Here is a 23173-nt window from a genome sequence, read left to right as displayed (position 1 = left end):
TGGATTGCATTCCAAGCAGAAAGGCTTCTGGGTCACCCCAGGGCCACATCATGAGACAGGTTCCTGGGAGACAGGTCTTATCTCACCGCTCTTTCTCTTCCTGATCGCCAGCAGCACCTTTTCACAGAAGCCTCTTCACCTCTTCTGTCCCATAGCGAGAGCAGGAGTGGTATTTTATTCATACAATAATGTTTCTGCGGAGTTAGTTTTTTGTTTGATTTTCTTTTGCTAGTTAATGTTCATTTGACCTTGCTATCAAATGTATTCTCCTGCAATCATCTGAAAGGCCCTATTCAAACCAGCATATGTTTTCTTTTTTTCCCTTTTACATCACCTTAAAGGGACACATCTGTTGACATAGCTTCTGTAGAGAATGGATTTCATCTTTTGCTGAAATTTTGTTCCAGCCAGAGCCGAACCTCCTGCAGATTGTAGAAAAAGGGGCCTTTGCCTCCCAGGTAGGCAATTTTTTGTCTCTGCACAATGCATACTCGCTCAAACGAAACCCCGTAGGCCACATTGGCATTGTTGTCCATGCAGTCAGCCACCACTTGGCACTGAGGTGGCAAGGAAAAGCGCTCCAGGAGCTGGTGAGCAGCTGCGCATCGGTCTTCCTGGTTCCTGTGTTTCTTAACTTCAAATGAAGAGGGAGAGATTCCAGGGGCAGCCCAGCCATCTGACGGGTGAGCCTCATCAATGTAGACCAACAGAAAGTCAGCCACACCAGAGAACTCCTCCACCAGCTTGCTGAAGGCCGACAGCTGGCTTGTGAACGGTGGTCAGGTAGCTGAACCGAAGTTGACCACTAGTGGCCGCTCGGAGTTGGCAAAATCCAGGAGGTGGCATTTGGTTCCACACTTGCCACCAACGTTTTTTTTTGCTGTTGTTGCTGCCATCACTGCCCTTGGCTATGTGGACTACACTGGAGTTTGGGGCTTCTCCTCCCAGTTTGACCTGACGGCAAAACAGATTAAAACATAGCAAGTTAGTGTGACTTGCTTGTCCAGTATCCTTATGACTACTCTCTTCAAATAAATAGTCACCTGTTCAAAGAGTACACCTAACTACCCGCATGGGCACTAGCATGGGGACATAGCACATCATCAAAAGCAGCATCTTCAAAAAGTTCATCTGGTCCATCTCCACTCACAGTACAGGAAAATGTAGCATTCCTGACAGGTATACTACTTCATTATTGCTAGAAAATTTCATCTGAGATCTGTCTTGTCCTCCCCACTACACACATAGTCCTGTCCACCCTTCTGTATTTGCAGACTCTTATTTGCTTTCAGACCGACTACCTCCAACTTCTAACTTTTCTCTGTGAGCCAAATTTTCTAGACATGATTTTTTTTGACTGCCATCCTCTGAGTTCTCTCCACTTGGTTCTCGTCTACTTTGAAGAGCAGTGTTCAAGACTTCAAAAGAATTTTTACTAATTCTCAGAATAATCAGACAATTACTTAATGTGTATCACAGACTACACCTGTTTATGCACTCCAGATGTTCGCTTTTTTTAAGAAATATCATGACAGCTTTGGAAAAACAGTAGAGTGTTGACTAGGGGTTAGCTAGTGAGAAGTTATGATGCCTAGGTCCCTTTTTCTGCCTTTCTAGTTGCTCCCCATAATGGATTTGGGTACTTCATCGGTCCAGCATGAATTTGATGCTTTGCACTTGGCCCCATTTAACTGCATCCTATGTTTCAAGTAATTTTTCCAATTCTCCAAAATCTTTCTGCATTGTATTCCTGATCTTCACAACACACGCAGTGCCTCTCAATTTTGAGAGGTTTACAGATTTCATACGTGTATATTCTCTTCCATCCTGCAGTCCAAGAATGAAAGTACTCAGAGTACCAAACACAAGAGATATCTCTGCAGATGCCCACTTAATGTATCTTTTTGTTTTGACAGTGGACCATCCAATACTGCACTCTCCAGAAGGTTTTCTAACCACTTTGCAGCAATTCCATCAGTGACTGAGCGACACATTTTTTTCGACTGCAATGTTTCTCAACGTTTCTCTCGAAGATGACTGGGTAAAAAGCAGCAGGAAAAGGGGAAAGTTTATACGATGGTTGAAGTAGGATGAAGTGAAAGCAAACTGTTCCCAGCTCTAACCTCAGATCTAACTCAGACCCAACAGGCAATTGTGGAAAAGTCATGTTGCCTGGCCATTTCTATTTCCCTGCCTATAGAAAAAAGACAGAATAGATGCATCTCGCAGAAGGGACTGCCAGAATAAGGTGGAGCCTGCAGAGGGCTCCAAGATCCTTAGCTGATAACTGCTATAGAACTGCAAAATATTATTACATAAGACAATTAGTTTTTAATGAGCTGTGCTACAGCAAGTTCTATGTATCTGCCTTCAACATCAAGCTCTAGTACAACAATGCAATTACCCTTTTATATTTCCCTGACACTTTCTATCTTTTTCTCCTGTCTATTTGGTTATGTTAAGAAGTGTTGCTTTGAAGGAAACATACAGGGCGAAATTCTGAAGTCTTTCGTATTTTCTTTCTTTCTGAAGCTACAGTCCAATTGAAGTCAATAGAAGTTAACGCGGAATACAAACTGTAAAAACTGAATAAATAACTGATTTTTGGTGCACTTCTATTCTACATTACATTATAGGGTATCCTGGTGAGTTAGATATAGTAAAAAGCTGAGTTAACAGCTGAGTACTTGACTAATGTAATTGTTGCTGCACACAGACCAGAGGCACGTATATTATAGAAACGGGGTCCTCCATTGCTCCCCGAGAAACCTGACTACCTTGAACATATCTACAGTTATTCATGACTCAGCATTATTTCATCAGAACAGCAATAGAAGCAAGAGTCTAACCAAAGCAAAATTTGTAAGACACTGCCCTGAAAGCTGCCAGACTTCACAGCTACATGAGAAGGTCTCACAGCATGTTGACACACGATATAAACATTTTCATTATTTTCTATGGGGCAAATTGAGGCATAACTGTGCCACCATTCACTCAGAGATCAGCAAGGAAGAGAGCCACAGAAAGAAAGACTGACAAAGACCCACAGATCTCTCCCAGCCAAACACAATTGCGATAATGCAACTGGGAGCGAGGGATGTGCAGCTGTAGCTGCACCAGAGGCAAGGGCAGCAAGTGATACCGCAGGAAAGCACAGACCCCTGTAGTCCCTCTCTCTATAAACCTGCATCTGCAGCATTAATATCTGCTACAGCCCTGGTAACAGTTAAAAAAAAAAAAAAAAAAAGCCTTGTGCTCATTTGCCTTTGAAAGCAAGTGAGGTTTGAAATAGCTGAGTTTAGGATCTGCTGCGTGAGTGGGCTGCCCATTGAACTCGAGGAAGGAAAAGAGCTGTATCGCAGCTTTTGAGAAGGAAGTATCTAACTCTCTTTGAGAGTGGCAGCCTCAGAGACTCAGGATGTAGCATTTAAGAAGTAGCATTAAGCATGTTTTAGCTTTTAAGAAGTGCTGCTACAGGCCACCTACACCTTAGCAGGTAATAGGTACTCTTCTGTGCAGCTGTTGAACATGTCATTTCTCTCTGCCATTCTATGCAGTACGATAGGGAAAGCTGGAGCGAGTAAGGTAAAGGGCCAGACTTGAGCAAAAAAGCCATAGGTCAAGATCATTTGGCAGCCATATAATCATCCTGAGGGCTGCATTCAACCCGTAAGCCAGCTAGACAGCTCAGCATTTTGTGATTGAGTTGGTAACTGCCAAAAAAGGGCACATCTCATGAAACAACATCTGCATATCTGCACAAACACTAGATCCCTCTTTACCTAGAAAGCTTAGCTGTTCTTGCACTACCAAGCAAATGCTTTTTCGGAGCTAGCTTGCCCAAAATGGGCCTTTTGGGCAAAGCCTGACATGTAAGGTATCTGTGCTGCACCCACTCCCTGGATGAATAATGGACCTCAGTATTTAGGAGTGTGTGCTCAGCCAGTCAAAGAAAAGAAGTAATAACACGTGATTTATCTCATAAATCACAATTAAGCAACACACTTTGAATTTCTGATGTTTGCTGGCACTCTTCAGAGGAGAAGAAAGGTAAAAAGGATAGAAGCAACTAAAACTCAGCAATGAACAGAGCTGCTCAGGAGATAAGAAACATCTGAGCAGCTGTTTCCCCTCATTCTTCCGGGTTTATTTTAACAAAACTATTATGACTGAAAATACTGTAACCAACACTTGAACTGGGAAACACTATCTGCTTCTTTCTGCTATTTAAGCAGAAAGAGAGGCTATATATTGTAATCTCCTCATTACCAACTCTCCACTCGGGTCTACCAAACACTGCGTTTCCTAGGCAAGTTTGCAAATCCTGAAGGAACAAACTAAGAAAACAACTCCCATCGAACACCAGCATGGGAATGCCCTTCAAGTACTAGTTAACATCGATACCAAGGCTGGCCATGTATTTCGCTGTTCTTCAACAATGCAAGTTTGCATCCTGTCTCTCATACTCCTTATTCACCAAAAAGTAGATGGATTTAGGAAATAAAGTACAAATATCTTCGACGCCACCTTACAGCAGTTTTTCTTCATTTCCCACAGCCATGAAGCAAATCTCATGGCCGCAGGTTACCTATCATTTTAATTTTTGTTTCTAGGAGTGCTTGTGGTGGGTTTTTTTCCCCTTAATGAGACATCCTTGCCAAGCAGGCATTCACGAGGCATTTTCTGCTCTTGTAGAGGAGTAATTAGGTCGGTGCCTTGTTCCATGCCAGTGTCAGGCACTCCAAAAAGCAGCCCTGCCCAGTCGTTAATGCTTAAACATAAGCAGCGGCATCTCCACTAATTGGTCTTGATGAAGCGCTGACGTTCCCATAGGGACTCTTTATTTCACCAGGCTCGGGAACCGATTGACACAGGATGACAATATCATCCTTGCTGATCATCCGCATTGTAGGCCTTGGCTGTCTTCTTTGTTGTTATTTATTGAAAGAAAAAATAGCTCTTGGAAAAGAAAATCAACGCAATGAGAAAACAAACAAAAAACCCCATGTATTCAGCCAAACCGCTTTTGAAATCCTACACAAAGGCAGGCAAAATATAAATTCTGAGAAACAAACTAGCAGAAATCCCCTCACACGCGATCCAGCATTTCTATAATCACGTACTTATGTGCGTGAATATTCGGGCATTCAGCGCCAGCCTTCCGGACGAGGTGCAAACCGGGCGGCGCGCAGGCACCCCCTCCCACGCAGCCTGCATGGGACACGCAAGGTAGGCCAACCAAATCCGTGAGCCAGCCTGGCCATCGGCAAGAGCAAGCACCAGCCCGACACCGAAGCCGTGACTTGCGTCATTTGTGCGAATTCTGTGTTTGCCTTGGTACTGCATCTCCTTCTCTGAGTCTGCACGCAGAGTGAAAAGGGAACAAGGTTGCTGATGCCTTAGCACGCAGACTGCAAAATGAAGGAGACTTAGGAGCAGGAAAGAAAGCCCTATTCATAAACTACAGGCTAGAAATAGCACATACTGCTAACTTTGTTGTACATTCTCCATGAGGACTAGGAAAAGCCCCATGGACAAAACATCGCCTCCTCATTTACCTTTTCTTTTTTCTCATTTTCCTTTTATCAGATTTAGCATAACCCTCCTGGGATCCTGTGCACTGAAATATGGCTTTCATTCCCTGCATGAGGGATTTTCAAACAGTTTGGCAGACTCATCAGGCTGTGTCAACCCCCTAAAGAAAATAGGTGCTGCCAGACAATTAGCAGTCTGTGATATTAGCCATTTAAATATGGACATGCTGTGTTCGGGACTGGAGTCCAGCGATTGGTAATGAACTCAATCCCTGGAGCTTTTTGCTCCTTTTCAAATTCTCTGCTTTGCTTTGATTCGATCCCATTCAGCTAAATATAGCCTCTGAGCAGCCCGATATTTCTCAGTGTTTCATCCAAATCATAATCCTCCTCTGGCTGGAGAATTATAGAAATCATTATTTTTTCTTTATTTACATGACCCAGAGTTGTGCAGTGGATAAAAGTCACAGGAGACCCTTGTCTAGAGTAGCGTACAGGAGTGGGAGCTCTTCGTTTGTCATGGGGAGGTGGCAACTTGCTTTACCAGACTCGATTACCCAAATTGGAGAGCAGAGACTGGAATTGCCTCGAGTTCTCCCAGAGTCCAGAGTCTTTATTTAGGATCAGGTGTGTGAAGCTGAGGGAGGGAAGTGGGAGACAAATTAAAAGGGCACAGTCTAGATAAAAATAACTAGTCAAATGCTGCTCTCTTTATTTAAAAACTGCCAGTCCCACAAATGAGCATGCATGGCAGAGGGAAAGCATAAAGGAGCCTTTTGCCTTGCACTCTTGTAAAAGAAAATGGATAATTTTAGTTCCTCTGATCAAGGAGCATACAGCAAGCTTCTTAAGGGCTTATGTTTCCCTCAAGATGGGAGCAAGGCCTACCACATCGTGGCCTCTGGGCTACTGGCTGCCCTTGTGGACTCTACCTACATGTGACAGAGGCCTTCAGCAGTCTTTGTTAGTCAGCACGTGGAGGACATTTGAAGTTAGTCTGGATGATGATTTTTTTATATTTTTTTTTTTAAACTCAGGTTTAGCACTGTCTGAATACCCAGTGGTGGTTTTGTTGGAGAGGCAGAGCTGGGCACAAGGACAGAGTATGACCCTTTTCGTGGGTGGTGCTCATTAGCTACTTTTCTGTGTCTACCACAGCCGAAGAGGTTTTTTACAAGGGTTTGACAAAAAGGCAAGCAGTCCTTTCAGTCAGCCTTTTGCACATAAGGGTGAAAACGGAAAACAGCAAAGAGGTGGTGTGGAAGAAGTGAAGTTAGATCCGCAAAATGAAAGGGGTAGGATGAGACCCCATGTGGGACAGAAGATGTCATCTTCCTTTTCCTACCCTTTGTCTGCCTTGAGCATTTGAACTGTAAGCTCTGTGGGACAAACTGTCTGCTCCTCTTGTTTAGGACGCTGGCTAGCACAATGGGTCCCTGGTCTAGGTTGGTCTTCAGACACTACTATAACAAACACAATTATATATTAATAATAATGACCATGTTTTAATAATTATGACAATGACAAGCCCAAATCCTGTTGAATTTATGTTCCAAACACTGCAGGAAAGGTTTTAATTGTGGTTTTGTTTTGTTTTTCTCACTTCTTTCATGATTGTTTTCATTTGAAAATGTCAATGAAAACAATTCTGCTAAGGCTGAACTTTGTAAAACCAATAAAATATTTTTAATGCCACACAATGTCTAGTTCTAAACCCCAAAACTATACAACATGCTCTCTTTTGGACAGCACTTATTTCACAAATTCCCTTTATCACTGTCAAATGCAGAGAGAGACATTTCCTTACCTTGCCAGATAAAATAAATACAAATAATAAGTATAGAGTTTATGTCTTTGTTCCAACCTTTAAAAGATTGCTCCAAAAAGCAAAGAGTTACTGGACAGCCGAACAACAGGTAAAGTATGTTGCCTTTACATTGCTTTCCCATATAGCTTTGTGGTAATGCTGTGCAACACGCACTTAACATGACAGTTTTCAGGCTGTCCTGCTTTGCATGCTGATTTTTTTTTTTAGGAATGAGCGATGTGCCTATCAAGCAGGCAGAAGTAGCCAGAAGTAATTTGATTGTGCCTCTCTGAAATCTCAGGAAAATCTCACTGGGTGTTTATTGAACCAGTCTACTTGCTGTTACATCCAGAGCTGGGCCTCTGCTGTGAAGTTAGGATCCTGTGCCAACTGTTCCCTCCATGCTGGGTCTGTCATGCCAGAGCTTGCTGCTGGCCCATTCTAAAGACAGTAAAAAGCTGCACAAGTACGTACACACACCCATCACCATCCATCGCTTGAGATACTGCCATCCTTCTGAGGGCTGCAACGTACGTTTACACACATGTGTGTATGTGCACACGTGCATGTTACCCCCACAGGTGCACCAAGGCATTCCTAAGCATTTGGCTGCTTCAGGGACAATGCCATCAAGGTCTTCCCCCTAAATCCCCAGCACTGAGGTGGAGACGAGGGAGGATTTCCCCTAGGATAATCTTACAGCTCTCTACTAGAGACCAGGAACGGTAGCTCTGCGTTGCTGAAACACAAAGCTCGTATCTGGCCCTGGAAAAGCTCTCAGCGCGAGGCCTCACCGCTGGGCACTGCTAATGGATGCAACCGTTTTGGTACCCATTTTAAAAGCATTTCAAGATAACAATTTCTCACCTTTGGAATCCTAGAAAGCTGATTCATCCCTGTCCTAAATAAAGCACAGAACTTAGCAGGTAAAAAAACCTTTTAGAAGTAAATACAATGTGTTTTTTAAAACTTTTCTCTGGATTTCTGTAAGACATGTGACACATTCAGTATACATGCCGTGGGCTAAAAGAAATGCCTCACTGGCATTTGTACAGATGGCCTATATAAATCATGCAGAAGGCACAGTAACACCCTCCCAAAAGTGTCTTTTGTTTTTTCTCTCTTATCAGTAAGTGCGGTTGCATCCATATCTATACATATGTATACATATACACAAATATATATGTGTACACATATACAGAGAAATGAGGGTGAACTGACTCCTGAAAGCAGATTATGTATGCTTACGTGTGTGTATTTTCGCATTTATACACATACACTTATATGTATGTAGACAGATACACACATGTATATATACAAACACATACGAAAGTGTAAATACCTACACACACATACATCATTTGCTCTTTGGGAGTCAATCTGCTCATTTCTGTACATAAACAGAGCACAGCAGTAAATTAGAAAAACAACATTTATATAAAATAGTTTCACTTTTCAATTATAAAGTTAATGTAACTTGACTACTAGCTCTATTTATCTCTGTTATGACAATTAATCTGGTTCTAAAGACTCCCTTGTTGCAATGTAAGACACGCTTGCCTCTCGGGAAAGAATAGGAGGAGGATGTTCTACAAATCACAAAGCTGGTGCAGTGTAGACAATATCAACAGTGAGCGTGTCAGATACTGAACTCAGAGCTAAGGAAGTAAAAAGAAATATATTAATCACTGATAAAATTTACATAAGAAAATAAAAATAAACAAAAGATCAATCATTTTGATTCCAGTGGGACTGTGAAATGTGGAGAAAACAAGTCATATAGAATCTACCAATAAAAAAAAAAACCACTAAATGTGTTCTACATACAATACAACAAACTGCATTACTTCCCCACTGAAGATGTTAAAATCTTCAATTGCGCTAGGTAATCTTGCGTATGAAATAATTGCCCTAATGAAAAAGTCGTGTGCAATAATACCTAATAACAACAAAAAGCAGAACAAAAGCAAGTTGAAATTTGGGTAAGACATTCAAAAATTTTTCTAGAAGGGAAAATGCATCAGAATAGCTATTTTCAAATGTACTCTACTTTAACTTTTCCAATATAATCTCTAGCACACACTAGTCTTGAAACAAAATCACTGAAAATCACAGTCTGTGTGCTTTCAAGGCAGAGCTCCTTTCCACAATACATTTACTTTAATCCAGAATCTAGTATCTACCCGCAGAGTTTTTCTGGAATGGCTTCCAGCGAATTTTTCTGTGAATAGAAATTTTAGATCAAGTACTTTTGTGAAAAATGCTATGAAATATACTCAGGAAGAGTACTGTGTAAGTGACACAAAACATAGTAAAACCAAGCATAGTTACTGCTCTAACCCAGTCCTCTGCTAACTAGCAGTCTAGCTTTGGTTTATCTCAGATATCTGCAATTCTGGTACTCTAGCTGAAAAATGGTGATTACCTTATAAATACTCCTCAATGGAATGAGCTTAAGCACCTGCTCAAGTTCTTTGCTAATATCTGGCATCACCTAGCAAATTGGAGCAATAAGCAATCACGGTTATGGTATTGACTGCACTTTGCCATGCTGTTTAGTACCCTGATTCCGTAATATTTTCATTTCCTACCCTCAGTAATTGGCTAAGATTAAGATATCACAACTGGGCGGTCCTATTAAGGATTTAGTAAAAGATAATTTAAGGCAAAAGTTGCTTTCTGGGACAGTCTTTAATATATTTTACTATTTCTCATCCTTTTTAAACATGCCACAAACGGGGTATATTTCAATTTTTTTCAACTCTACCAGTACAGCTTTCCACCTGAAACTTTTTTTCTTTCTCTTTCTTACTGAAGCAGCAGCAGATTCTCCTCTGTTGTGGAGGTGGTGACTCTTCTTCTCCTAATATTGCTCCTTGATCAATCCCTTCTATAATTTGATTTCTACACTTATCCACCTTTCTGTGACAATCAGTCAAGGGTTTCCAATGATCTTATGGCCCATTAAGAAAAACAGAGTCTTTCCATGAATTGTTGGTCAATTAGTTTCATCTTAATGATAGGTGGCATAAGTGGACTTTTTCCTCTTTTTGGAACAAGGTGATAAAATTTGGTTATGTTTACATGCATCTTTCTGCTGAATTCACTGAGGCCCAGAATTAATTCTAGGGACCTTAAAGCCTCATTAGCCTGAACAACCTACGTCATTTAATGGTGGTAAGGGAGAGTTTTTAATTACCAAAGTTTGTGGCATGTGTTTCATTGCCAACACCAAAAATAGCAGAGAGTCACCCTCCCAGTAGCTTCTATGGTTGACATCAACAGTCCTGAGGAATAGGCAAAGTATGACTTCAGAAAGTACAGAAGGGCATGTGACATCTTTATTTTAAATCATTTTGTGTTATTTAAGCAAAATGAGATTGAAAAATATCTGATGGATATAAGGTTCCTTACAGCTCCACACCTTCTCCAGACCACAGACCATACACAGGTAGCAAATGTGAGAACTGGAAACTTGTCTGTTTCAGAGCTGTGCCTGAAAACTGCCACTGGAGCCTTGACCAAGTCGTGTGTTAACTGTCCTGCCTTTCCTTGTCTGTAAAATGGGAACAATTGTGTTCACCAGCCCATTTAACAAGGCCACTGTAAAATTTACTTAATGTCTGTGAAGAGACTAAAAACAGAAACTAGAAGGGCTAGGAGAATAGAGAGCTTCATTCAGCATTACGTTATTTGGGTAGCCAGCTGGCTGATTCCTAGGGTGGTAGTAAGAGGTTGACCCATTTGGCAAAAGCTAATGTTATTTATATTTGTCTTACACTGAAAATTAATGTCCCCGTGGCTAGGGTCTGAGGCTAAGCAGCTTCTATTCCATATCACAAAGCCAGCAAACACCAACGCCACCAGCTCTTCACATGTCTAGGTAAGAGCAAATACAAAAGCCATTGGGGGGGAGCAAAAGGGGACTTAGGGGAAGATGATACAAAAAGAAACATTTCAGAAGATACAGAGCTATCGTTTGGATAGGACCCCTATGACCTCATGACATCACATGGGATATGTTAAATTAGATGGTCTAAATAAGACAACACATTAACAGACTTAGCACTGTTTTGGAAGCCACAGGGCTCTGAATCCAGTTTTTCTACTTACTAACTGGGTGGCCTGTGCAAGAAATTTCATGTTTTTGGGTCCACCTTTTCGATCTATAAAAGGGAACTATAACTACCTCATGAGACCTGGGCAGTACCACTGGGTAATGTTTGTAGAAAACTTAAGAGGGGGGAAAAAAAAGTACAAGTTGCATAACTGCTATTGGCTTTATTAACTTAAATCACCAGGCAGCTGTCCCTCAGCTAGTCAAGTTCATTTTTAATCTCTGACATGTCCCTCTGTCACTGCTTTCCTGAAGAAAAAAGGCTCACTGTTTCACTCCATGCACAGTTTTGCTATTACCTGGATGTTTCCTCCAATATAAAAATTAACATATGAGTAATAGAAAACGCCAGTGTAATGACAAAAGTTCATTTCTATCTTCTGCGCTAATTAAAACAATTCTATCTATGTTACATAGGCGACATCCATCTATGTGGAGCTCTATCTGAAGATGCTGTCTTCATACAATCTCCAAGGACCCCACATGCAAACAATTAAACAACAACGATGAAAACCTCTAGAGCATTTTACAATTATTCTTATACAAAGATCCTGAAATACTTTATAAACATGAAGCATATTACTGGTAGCGGTGGGGAAACTGAGGCACAGCTAAACTAGGTGACACGGCCATGGCTGCACAGAGTTAGTGGCAGAGCAGGGAGACAGCAGCTCCCGAATCTCCTGAACCCTTAAAAGAGGCTCTGGAGACTTAAAAAGTACTGCTCCTTTCCGCTCGTACCTCTCCCATCAAACTTAACATCAAATAGGAGGTAGCCCGCACGGCAGAGAGTCGTTCCGTTCCGTTCCCTTCTCTTCCCGTCCCTTCCCTTCCCCGCTGACAACAGAGATGTCCATCACAGCTGACCCACCACAGCCTGCCGGTCCCCATCCCCGCGTACCCACCTGCTTGTAGGCGTCCAGGAGGAAGCTGTTCCAGACGCAGCGCAGCCCCTCCGAGGTCAGCATCCTCCGCCACTCACCGCGCCCAGACTTAGACCGGCTCAGAAATAGCACCATGTGCTTCAGGAGGATCACAGAGTCATACAGCGCAAGGAAGAGGCAATTGGAGAAAAAGACCGGCAAGATCTGAAGCGTGATCAGCAAATCCACACTTAGCAGACCCATCTTCCTTGCTGCTTCTCTTCAGCCGGATGCCTTCAGCTCCCTTTTTTGCCCTGTACCCTCATTTAAAAAAGTAAAGTAAAAAGCATTTCAAAAGCCTCGTTACCCCTCTCTCAGCCTCTCTCTTTCAAATGAGCAGAGAGTTAAATATGAGCAGGCTGGTTAAAACCGTAACTGCATGATACTCATTCAACTCGGAGCTGCTGATTTTTCAGAAACTAAGATGTTAACGAAAATTCTTCCCTTAACCAGGAGACCTGATTTTGTTGAAGAGAGAGGCAGCTGTGTTTCCAGTTCCCTGCAGTTACAAAATTTAAGCTGAGACTGTTAATTGTTAACTTTCCCGCACTATCCCATTGTTTCTCAGCTATTTAAGCACTGAGCAGACCTCTCATTTCTGTGGCAGTAAAGCTAGCTACCAGGTGCAACAATACTTTTTTTTAAAAAAGGTTTATGTACATAAACTTTCTTCCCTCTCTCCCCCCCACCTCCCCCCGCCTCTCTCTGTTCCTGCCTTCCTCCTCTCGCCCTCTCTCTTGCTATCTGCCTATGGTGCAAAGTGCTTTCCCCTCTGGAGTCCTAGCTTGCTTCCCTGAAGCCTTTTATACATTCCCTAGCTAATTGCTGCAATAGAGAAATGAAACCCTAATCTCAGTAAAGATCTTGACGTCAATGTAAAAGAGGGCTTTACTTTGGCCAGGACTGCAGTGAATAGAAAAATGAAATTCTCAAAACTTTTTTTTTTTTTTTTTTTTTTTTTTGGGAGGGGGAGAAAAAAAAAAGAACAAGAAAGCGGTGGAACTTTGCTTTGCTTTGAAAAGGAAAAAGAAAAAAAAAAACAATATGCTTCTGACTGCTCTTAAGAAATGCTTTCAGATTTTGGAAAAGTATTTTCATATAACATGGAAGGTGACACAGCAACGCAGACTTCTGTTGTCAATGGGGTTTTTTTTCATGGCTGTTTTTTTTTTTTTTTTCCCCTTTGCCCTTTTGTCTTTTCCAGGAAGGTGTGTGAGTTGATGTGTCCCAAGAAAGGGCACATTTCTATATATTTTCCTCCCACCTCCATGGAGTATAGTGTTTAAATACCTTTTGTTGTCTTCTTGGTATTTAAGGAAACATAAGTAAACACTCAGCACTGACTTCATCTACTGATGTGTAAGAGGAGAAGATAAGGAAGAGAAAAAAAAAGTTTTTGAAGGATTTGGGGGTTTTAAAGTTCCCTGATTAAAAATAATATGCTACAGCCTTAAATGCTGTTAATTAATTGAGCTTCAAGGATTTTAATATTCTGCTATGATAACTATTTACATCCACTAGTCTAATAAGGTTAACTAACTTTTGGTTAAAAGCTTACAAAAAAAAAAAAAAGCCAGAAAGAAAGACGTTTCCTCTGGCAGAGCCATGTGTTCTTTAACAACCACAAGCATCCCCTGCAGCCCCATGCTGAAGGTTTTCTTTGTTCATTTGCACTTCTCTTTGTTTCACCTTTTTAGTCCAATATTTAGTCCTTTTTCCACATGATTTTTTTTTGGTACAGGAGTCACTTTTTTTTTTTTTAAAAGCATGGTTCTAACTTCCTTAGTAAATATTTCCTGTATCTGATGTTGTGGACATCCATAATCTTGATTTTGGATGTATGTCTTCCCTATGTGCTTATGTACGCTCACCTCACCAGATATATTTCATTCCCAGAGATGCCAGCATGATATCTCACCTCTGTCCACTCACATCCTTAATGAGTAGTACAAGCTTCCTTCATTAATATATCTTAGTCTTCATCAGTCATCACCATCCTTTCACTGCTAGCAACTGCTGAAGGTAAACACCATCAATTTTCCCTACTCTGGGATCTTTCATGTTTAGATATAATAGTATCACATGGGCTGCCATTATACTAGGATGCACACTTCTAGAAAGGCCACCCCATGTCTTGTCTTGGGCTCACCAAAGAAAAGTTTGTTTAGGTAGCATACCATCAGGCATTTGCAAAAGATATCACCCAGACAGGATATCTTCCAGCAAATGTTTACTCAAAAAAATAACTTTAAAAGGTTACGCACATTAAACCAGTGACCTTCTGCATTACTAGCATAAACAAACAAAAAAAAGGAACTGAGTTTCTTTTTCAAACTATAACAAGTTTTAAGTCAAAATGTTGGTGAAGACAGTGTTCTGTTGCCATAGAAAAGATTGCAACCTCACAGATCTGGCTTTATTACTAAAACTTGCAAAAACACGTTATAAGCAGGCATTTATGTATCCCCACACATGGATGAGTCAGCGTGTTCATGTCATGTGAGCACAACACAGGAACAAGGGTCCCCAGAGCTGCAAAACGAGCTTACTGTCTGACCTTTAGGCAAGCATATGTAATCACTTGATTACAAGCACTCTTAAGCCTAGATTACTCTTCTCTAGATCCACCACTAAAACATACATGATTCTGTCTGGGAAGGTCCCCTTTCTTTATTTAGGGAAGGTTTGTTAAAAGGCAGGCCTGGAGACTGTTGGTGACGATGCCAGATGAATCATCAGCCATTGTTTCTGAGAACAGTTTGCAAACATCTCTGAGGACAGTCTAGCTCAGGCTCTTCCTGTTCCCCAGAGGTAAAGTCAGGCAAGAACCTATGCTGGGAACACGATGTATTCTGGGTTCCTGTGAAACAACTGCCCCTACCCACAACGTGCTTTATGGGTGAAGAGGTTGTTTGTAAGACAGCTGGAGACCAGACGGCTATGGAGCTTTGAAGTGCATCGGAAGCTGAGCAGGAAGCCCATGGAGCACAAGCGTGAGATGCTATTTCATATTTCCTCCGTCACCTTCCTTGCCTATAAGGCAGACTGTGTGTATCAAGTTAAAGAGAACTACCTCAGGTTGTGTATTTGAGAGCTTCAGTCAAGAGATGCTCATAACTACCCAATCCAACCATAAAGACAAAAATGTTTTGACGAAATAAAAATGTAAAAAGACGGTTTTTGCCACCGCTGTCTTCAGAAGCAGTCTGTCCCTGCAGGGCACAAGCACTGCTTCTCAGCTTGCCAGTCAAAGTACAGCAGCTCTCAGCTGAGTAGGAAAGCGTAATCCCTGCATCTTCCTGTTGATACTGCTTCTCTCCTTGGCTGAAACAATTCATCTCTGTGTTTATTTCTCTCAGGCATCAAAAATAAAAGGGAAATCACTATTTGCATCTTTTGTGAAAGACGAGTATCTGCAGCATAATCTCAGTGTTGAAGCCAACGTTCTCTTGTTATTTCCCTGCAGACCTTCATGAAGCAAGGAAGAAAGGCTAGGTCTTTCAGACCTCGAGGCATTAAGAGAGCCTTTACTCTCTTGAAGGAAAACTGGATGAATTTGATACGTGAGAAAGAATTAGGCAGGGTTGAAGATATGCATGAAAGAACTGAGATAGGGTTCAGCTAAAGCTCACTTCAGTTACCTGCTCTGCCATACCTTCCTATATAATTTGGGCACAGCCCTACAATGTACCTCAGTTCTCCATCAGCAAAAGAAAATAAAAGTCCTCCCGTAATCTAAGGAGCAGTCAGGTTCAGTAATGGGAAATTAAACATATCATCCATAATTTGTCAAGGTGGAATGAGCAAAGCCAACAACATTAAAGCATTCACTGTTACTAGACCTTGTATGTGGCTAAAGTCAACAGTATCAGTATAGATGTTCATATTCTGTAATGTTTATAGAAATCAGTGCCATCAAAACCGTATCCATGCATAGCTTCAGGTTTCTTCCCAGTTTCAACCACAGCAGCAGGAAGATTAGGACACAGACAGCTAGTAAGTTTGTTTACTGCAACTCTCTTGATAACTGTGCCTAGACACAGGAAATTTGAGGTGTAGTTCCTACTGCTCAGGCCACTTTCTCTGATCTCACTTTATACTGGATCCATACTAGCTTTCTGCGTGTCAGATAGTGTATTTTACACCCTTCACACGGTTGTGTAGGTCTTTACTTGTTTGTGGCTGAACTACCTGTGTAAGCTGCCACAGCACTCAATCACACCATATCTAGGTACCTAAATGCAAGACCCTAGAGCCCAAAACAAGGAGACCGATTGATCTTTTGGTTACTCAGCCCTATTTTCTCAGACTGAACAGGACCTTTTTGAATGCAGTTACTTTTTGCAAGACAGCTGGGAAAGGGTACCCCACAGTGACAGGCAAGCAAGGCTGCTGCTCCCGTCCTACCCCCAGGAGGTTCATGGGAGAGATCATCCCAAAGGATTCAGCACAACCTGTGTGCCTGCCTTGTTGCTTCTCACTGCTTTGACTGCCAAAAACAAAGAATGAAGCTTTTTGTTTGAGAGCTAGTTAGTGTGTCCATGAGCTTATCCCTGGAGAATTGCGCAGCTGCAGAGTGATATGGCTAGAGATGGGGAGGAGAAAGTTTAGCTTAGTTTTGCCTCTCTGGCCCTGGGCAAAATTTGTTTATTACAGCCAAACAAGAATTTGTACCTCTCATAAAACTGCATTTTTTCGCTTTGCCAAAAGAGAAAAATCTTGCCCTTCTCTCAGCAACAATTCCATTACTTAAAATGCCATGGAGCGTTGACTGACTGTCTATTTCCCCTTTTTGATTAGGATCAGCAGAGTATTTTCTGACAGAAATAATATCTCCAACAAAAAATAAAATGTATCAGGCAAGTCTCAGAGATACCTGGATGGTGTGGATTCACCAGGCCCTGCCTTCCTCCGTCACTCCTGCCCGCAGCACCACGTCTGAATGGAGCAACGTTCATCCCGCTGGCACCCAGCCCCATTCTGCTTGCTTAAAGCTGCCTCTGTTCTCTACAGGAATCCGCTTACCAGCCTTTCAAAGGTGAGCGCACTAAATATATCCTTACTGCCTAATTTATTTACCTTTTGTATCAGCCTTGGTTTTGTTTTACTTGGGTTATTCTACCACTGCCATTATGCTGCATAATTGAGAGTTGATTATTCTGTGAAACTGGCAGCTGTGAGAGGTGCTGATTTAACAGCCCGGAAGATGTGATTCCTTAAGTTTATCTGCAGGTAGCGAGAACGCAAACTGCCCACAGGAGCAGCTCTCCATGGCAATTTGGAGGGCAGTCCCTGGAGCAGGAAAAGGAAACCAGCCTCCCTGCCCGCTCAGTCCACAAAGCAGCACTACCATTAGAGGTCGTCTCATCCAAGAGATGCCGAACTGAGACAGTATTCAAGTGAACTAAGGAAGAAAAAGGCCATATAGTTGGGACACTTCTGAACAGGGAAAGAACAGCATATCCTAAGAGATGGTAAGTTATACCTAGATTCTGGGTATAACTGAGGCTGTCTTATAGTCAAGCCACTGTGCTTCAGAAAGATCGAAGTGCACAAGGAGAACTGGGACTGCTGATGTCTCTGCAAAACCTGTTCTGTAGACTTCAAAGCTGTCAGTCTGGCACCTTCTAAGAGCCTGCATTCATTGTATGACAGCAAAGTGAAATAATTGACTCGTGGGTGTGGGTGTGTAATAGTGACAAATTTGAGGCTAGAAGAATTCCCCACATCCCTTGGCTAATGATCCTCAAATTTCTATGCAAAACGAAAATAATCTCCCTGTTTCAATAAACTACAGTGAACAAACCTGATGCTAAAACACACCTGGCTGAGTCAGACTTAATTTTGGAACAAAACAAAACACACTACCCACCCTAAAGATAAGGTAGTTTCTCTTAAGAAAAACAGGAAAGCTGATCTATGAATAAGGACAATCAGGAGACTTCGTCAGAAGAAAAATCAGTCAGCCCAAATAATCTGCATATTGCACAAGGAGAGGAAAAAAGATTTAAATGTATTGAACATGAGAAGAGAACAACTTCATCTGCTTGTAGATTCTGTAAATTACCTCCCAAACTCCCAGGAGAAGCTGGGACTAGAATTTAAAGTCTTCCACTCAAATGACTGTCTGGGTGAAGGATATCTATACGGGAGTCTCATATAGCTGTCAATAAATTATGCTGTTAATGTAAAATCTGAAACACAAGAGAGATGGGGGGGAGTGGGAGGGTGGTCACAATTTTAGTAATATCTCTGTAGGGGTTTCTAAGTAAGGTGGCTCAAAGTTCTAGAAAAACCCTCCAGCCCTGGCTTTCCCAGCAGAGAAGAGGCCATTTCCTTTTTCCCGGCAAACCACTGACCTTTTTCTTCAGTGTATCCCTCTGGAGAGCTCCTAATCCAGCGTCTTTCAGTGGAATTAGATGAGGTGTGTGTCCTTGTCATTCTTGTCGCATGTTTGTACATGAATTGCAGTTGCTGATGATAGCTATACAGGACCCAAGCTTTCAATCTTCCTCCTTCACATCCTGACGCATTTTAAAGATCCACCTTCTGTGGATAATTTTCTGTGCAGGAGTGGAGGCAGAAATGCTGACATACCATGATAAAGGTTCTTTTAATTATATTTCTAGTTAAGTCAGAAACAGAAATTGCCAAGAATCCTGTTTTGTTGAACTTGAATCCTATTCTCTGACCTTTTCTTCCCCAACTAAGACAAGGAGATAGTTCAGATCCTATATGGATCGAGAACTGCAGTTTCCAGTCTTTATCGAAAGATATCCAGTTAGAAGAAAAAAAGGCAGTCACAGTACCTCCTTATAGAAGGTCTAATATAAAAATCGGTGTGCTTTCCATCAAATATTCAATTCCATTCCAATCTGGAGCACTGAAACACAAAAAAATGAAATGCCTTACCGAGACAGTAAGTTATGCAGTAGTTTGCCTTTCAGAGTGGAGGGCTTCTTCTCAAGGGGAGCCTCCTAGATGCAGGAGATTAGAACCTGTATGGTCTAAGAATTAATCAGTCTAGGAAGTGGTGGGTGCTGAAGTGGAAGCCATTAGAAATCTATTATTTTATGGTCATCCTACTCATATTAGATATTAAAGTGGTACTGCACTCCCCATTTTTTTTTTTTTTTAGCTTAATGTACCAGTACCAACAAAAAATTGTGTTTTAAAAACATATAAACAAGCTTATTCTCAGATTGACCTTGTCTATACTATAGGTATAAGCACTAAACTTTCGTATACTCCTTAATGCCATTGCCAATCTGAAGTCAATATCAACAACCTGTCTCTTAGGTTTCTTAATCTATAAATCAGATCCTTTAATCCTGTTACACATTTAGTATCTTACAAACTGCCATCCTAGAGCCCTTACACACTACTTTGTTCAGTTCAACCCTCCTCCATCTTGCCGGACAAGAATGGTGAAATGACCATCCCAGCTGACAGCTATGAGTGGTTTCACCAGGGCTTCATTCTCAGTGGTAGGCTCATCTAAATACCATTTACACTCAGTCAGACAATTTGGGGCTTTTTTCAGTAGGATTTGAATTTCCAACCTAATCTCACTTCTCATAGTTTTGTCAGATACTCTATTATCATCATCTGTATGTCATTTATAAATCACGAGTTTATAGCAAAAATATTAATCTTTTCATCCTTGGGAATAAGGAAAATACCTAGGCCTTCTTGGCTGAGGCAGTAAGGAGTTCACGGGCAGTTTAATTTCCTAAGTAAGGACAGGGAACTTCTTATATCAAAGACTGAAAGCCAAGGCTTCTTTTTTCGTGTCAGCATTTTCAATATTCATGACAGAAACTGCATATCTTTGGATGAAACCATATTGTAATGGTCCAAAACTCCTTGTAAACAACTCGGTTTTGTACATTTGCTTTCAGGCCATTTTAAAGACTGGCATTTCTTTAATTAACTCCTTCAGTTTCCCAGATTCTTTATTAAAGGCTGTTACATGTACATTGGACACGTGCACAATATTGCTTAAAGTCTGCCTGTGCCCCAGGGCTCTAGCTTTTTCCTAAAATGCTCAGAACATCTGGTCATGCTTTTTTTTTTTTTTTTACTATATTTCCTTCAGTTTGAAAAATTGTTCACACAGAACATTTTCTTTTCTACATTAGAAAAAGTTAATTCCATCATCCAAAAACAATCTAAATGATAATGCAAGAAGTATCTACTGTGCTTCTTATAGTGGGATGTTAAATATGTGTAAATTTATGTGCTTTTTTTTTCTCCCCCCATGAGGGTATTTTCCAGACCTCTGGCGACACATGAAACGGAGGAAAATATTTGAAGTCAGTCACGTCTCCAAAAAAAATCCCACTCTTTTCAATAGTGTTTCATTTTCATATGGAAAACAACACTCCTCACATTTCTGAGCAGTATTTCCACAGATAATAGGCGTGCTAGACAGGATACTAACTCAATAATGTGAGCAGCAGAAAGTACCCAAGAACTGTGTACTGTAAGAAAGGCGAATACTTTCTGTCTTCTATTCTGCTGGCACTGACTTTGGGCTTATTCAGAGTGCAGCTTTATGAAAAATTCTGTTTTGATTCTAGTGAAATTTAACTTCTCCACTCCTCCTTTGAGGTGTTTCTTTTTTTTTAATTCACTTTAATCCCATTACCCTTTCTCGTTTAGAAATTATTTAGGCCTAGGAAGCCTTATAAAAGCCTGTTTTTGCAGTTTTCAGTTTCTAGGTGGTCAGAATTGTGTCACACTTTTACAATCCCATGGCTTGTTCCATCCATCTCCTACCAGAGTTGCCCACATTAGGGTCGTGATTCATGTTCATTTCTTTGTGGTCTGTGCGTTACAGTAGTAAATATGATGCTTAGTTTAAATAATCAACTATGCTAAGCCTTGTATTAGTATATATTATAGACAATCCCTGCCTTGAAGGGCTTCAATTTAAATAGAAAAGATCGAAGGAAAGAAGTGGAAAAATGGGTGGAGTCTCAGAGAAATTCAGCAATTTGCACAGTCACAAGCCAGGACTTGAATTCCAGGGTCCTGTAATCCTTTTATTTCAATAAATCTCTCTACCCCTTTTATCAAGGCAAAGAATCATTCCAGCCAGAAATAAATAGAAAATAGCAGGTTTGATTCTCAGGTCTCTATTCACTTGATGCTGCCACGACCAAAGTTAGGCAACGACAGAGAGTAAAGTAGAGAACATACCAACGATTTAATGATTTAATGTTAGAGTACCCCAGAAAAGCAAGTTTATAAAATGAGGCAATTCAAGGAACATAACTTAAAAAACAAACAAACAAACAAACAAAATTTTCAAAACTTTTTCAAAGAGAAATTTATCACAGGTACAGGGTTTAGGTTCTTTACTTCTTATCCCCTCATCACATCCTTTTCTCTGAGTACATTTTGCTGTTTATAGTTGCCTAAATATCTATTGTAGGGTCTGTTATGCCACCTTCCTAACCTAAAGAAGAAAAAAAATTCCAAGCAGCTAGCCTTCTCTTGGGAAAAGTAAAGTCATTATGGATGATGAAAGCTGCTTGTTCCGAGGTTCAGCGCAACAGAAAATTTCAATAACTGCAGTGAGCATGTACCCAAGAACATTAGTCTTCATTTTCTCCTAACAATATTTGAACAGGCATTTGAAAGGAAATGTATTGACTCTGAAAGATAACTCTAATTCCCTTTACATCAGAAGAATCCTGGTGGTCGTTGAAGTAAATGTTTCAGACAGAACCATAGATTAAGAGTCAAAAAACCTGTCCCCTCCCCAGTCAGCAAGCAACTCACTGTGTGCATTTCAATAAGCCACTGGAAACCTCTGCTATGGTTTCTTTTTATATCCGTTTTTACCCTAAGAGTTATATCAGGCACAGGTTTTTATGAAACTTAAGTGAGCTTTTTAAAGTCCTTTTTACATCTTCAGAGGAAAGATGTTGTAAAAATATCAGATATTACTAACAGCAGTAATAACAATAATACAGCAGAAACACAAATTAATGCCTTTGACCTATACGGTTTAGTTATATCTTGGCCTGTTTCCTGTGAGTTACCTAGGCAGTAACCTATTATTGTGTAAGTAACCCTTACACTCAGAGTACCAAGAATCTTATCAAGATTTTATGTGATTTTCTTTATGAAGTCTCACTGCAAGTAAATAAAGGACCCTCATCTTCACTGTGTACAGGTAGGATTAACACTATTAATTTAAGAAATAAGAAACATAGACTATATCCAATTTGTAGCCATATATTTCTTTTAAAAACTCCAAGAGCAAAAGTATTCTTCTGGTCCTTCTGTTACAACCAAACCTAAAGCTAACTAAGAGCTACACAAGTATTTTTGTAGCCTACATAATGCTATGCAACATTTACCTTAGAGCTATCCACAATATCATCTGATCCCATTTCTATTAATTCAAAATATTTGCTTACAGTAAAATTTGTTTTTTACATCAAAACATTGAGGGAGTATGTGGACAAGATATATATATACTTACCAAAGAAAGATAGTTTTATTGACATATTTAGTAGTATACTTTTGTATTTATTACTGTACCTACTCAAGGGGAAACTTGGCAGAGCATGTTTTAGGACCCTATCAAGATTCTAATTTCACAAGAAAGAAGTTAAAGTTGTACCTCTTCCCAACAAAATCAGATCATTTTCCTAACCCCCCCTCAAAATGTCTTTTATACTGAAGCATGCAACACACCTAACTTTAAGCAAGAATTATTTAGTCCAGCATAGAAACTTCAAAATCATGGATTTTCAAATGCAGCTGGCATCTTGCA

At 40.7% G+C, this 23173-nt stretch overlaps 1 protein-coding gene across 1 annotated transcript; it reads right to left on the bottom strand.

Annotated features, from left to right (window-relative positions):
* Window positions 1-335: 335 nt before the first annotated feature.
* Window positions 336-12585, bottom strand: DIO2 (deiodinase, iodothyronine, type II). Its single transcript, XM_009895895.1, is given in 3 exon segments — window positions 336-878; window positions 880-954; window positions 12364-12585. Coding segments are annotated over 3 exon segments (840 nt in total).
* Between the last annotated feature and the right edge of the window lie 10588 nt (window positions 12586-23173).

Source organism: Charadrius vociferus, unplaced genomic scaffold (genome assembly GCF_000708025.1).
Source record: "Charadrius vociferus isolate BGI_N301 unplaced genomic scaffold, ASM70802v2 scaffold102, whole genome shotgun sequence".
Taxonomy (NCBI): Eukaryota; Metazoa; Chordata; class Aves; order Charadriiformes; family Charadriidae; genus Charadrius; species Charadrius vociferus.
The sequence above is the reverse complement of the archived record's forward strand: the minus strand, read 5'-3'. Positions and strand labels throughout refer to the sequence as shown.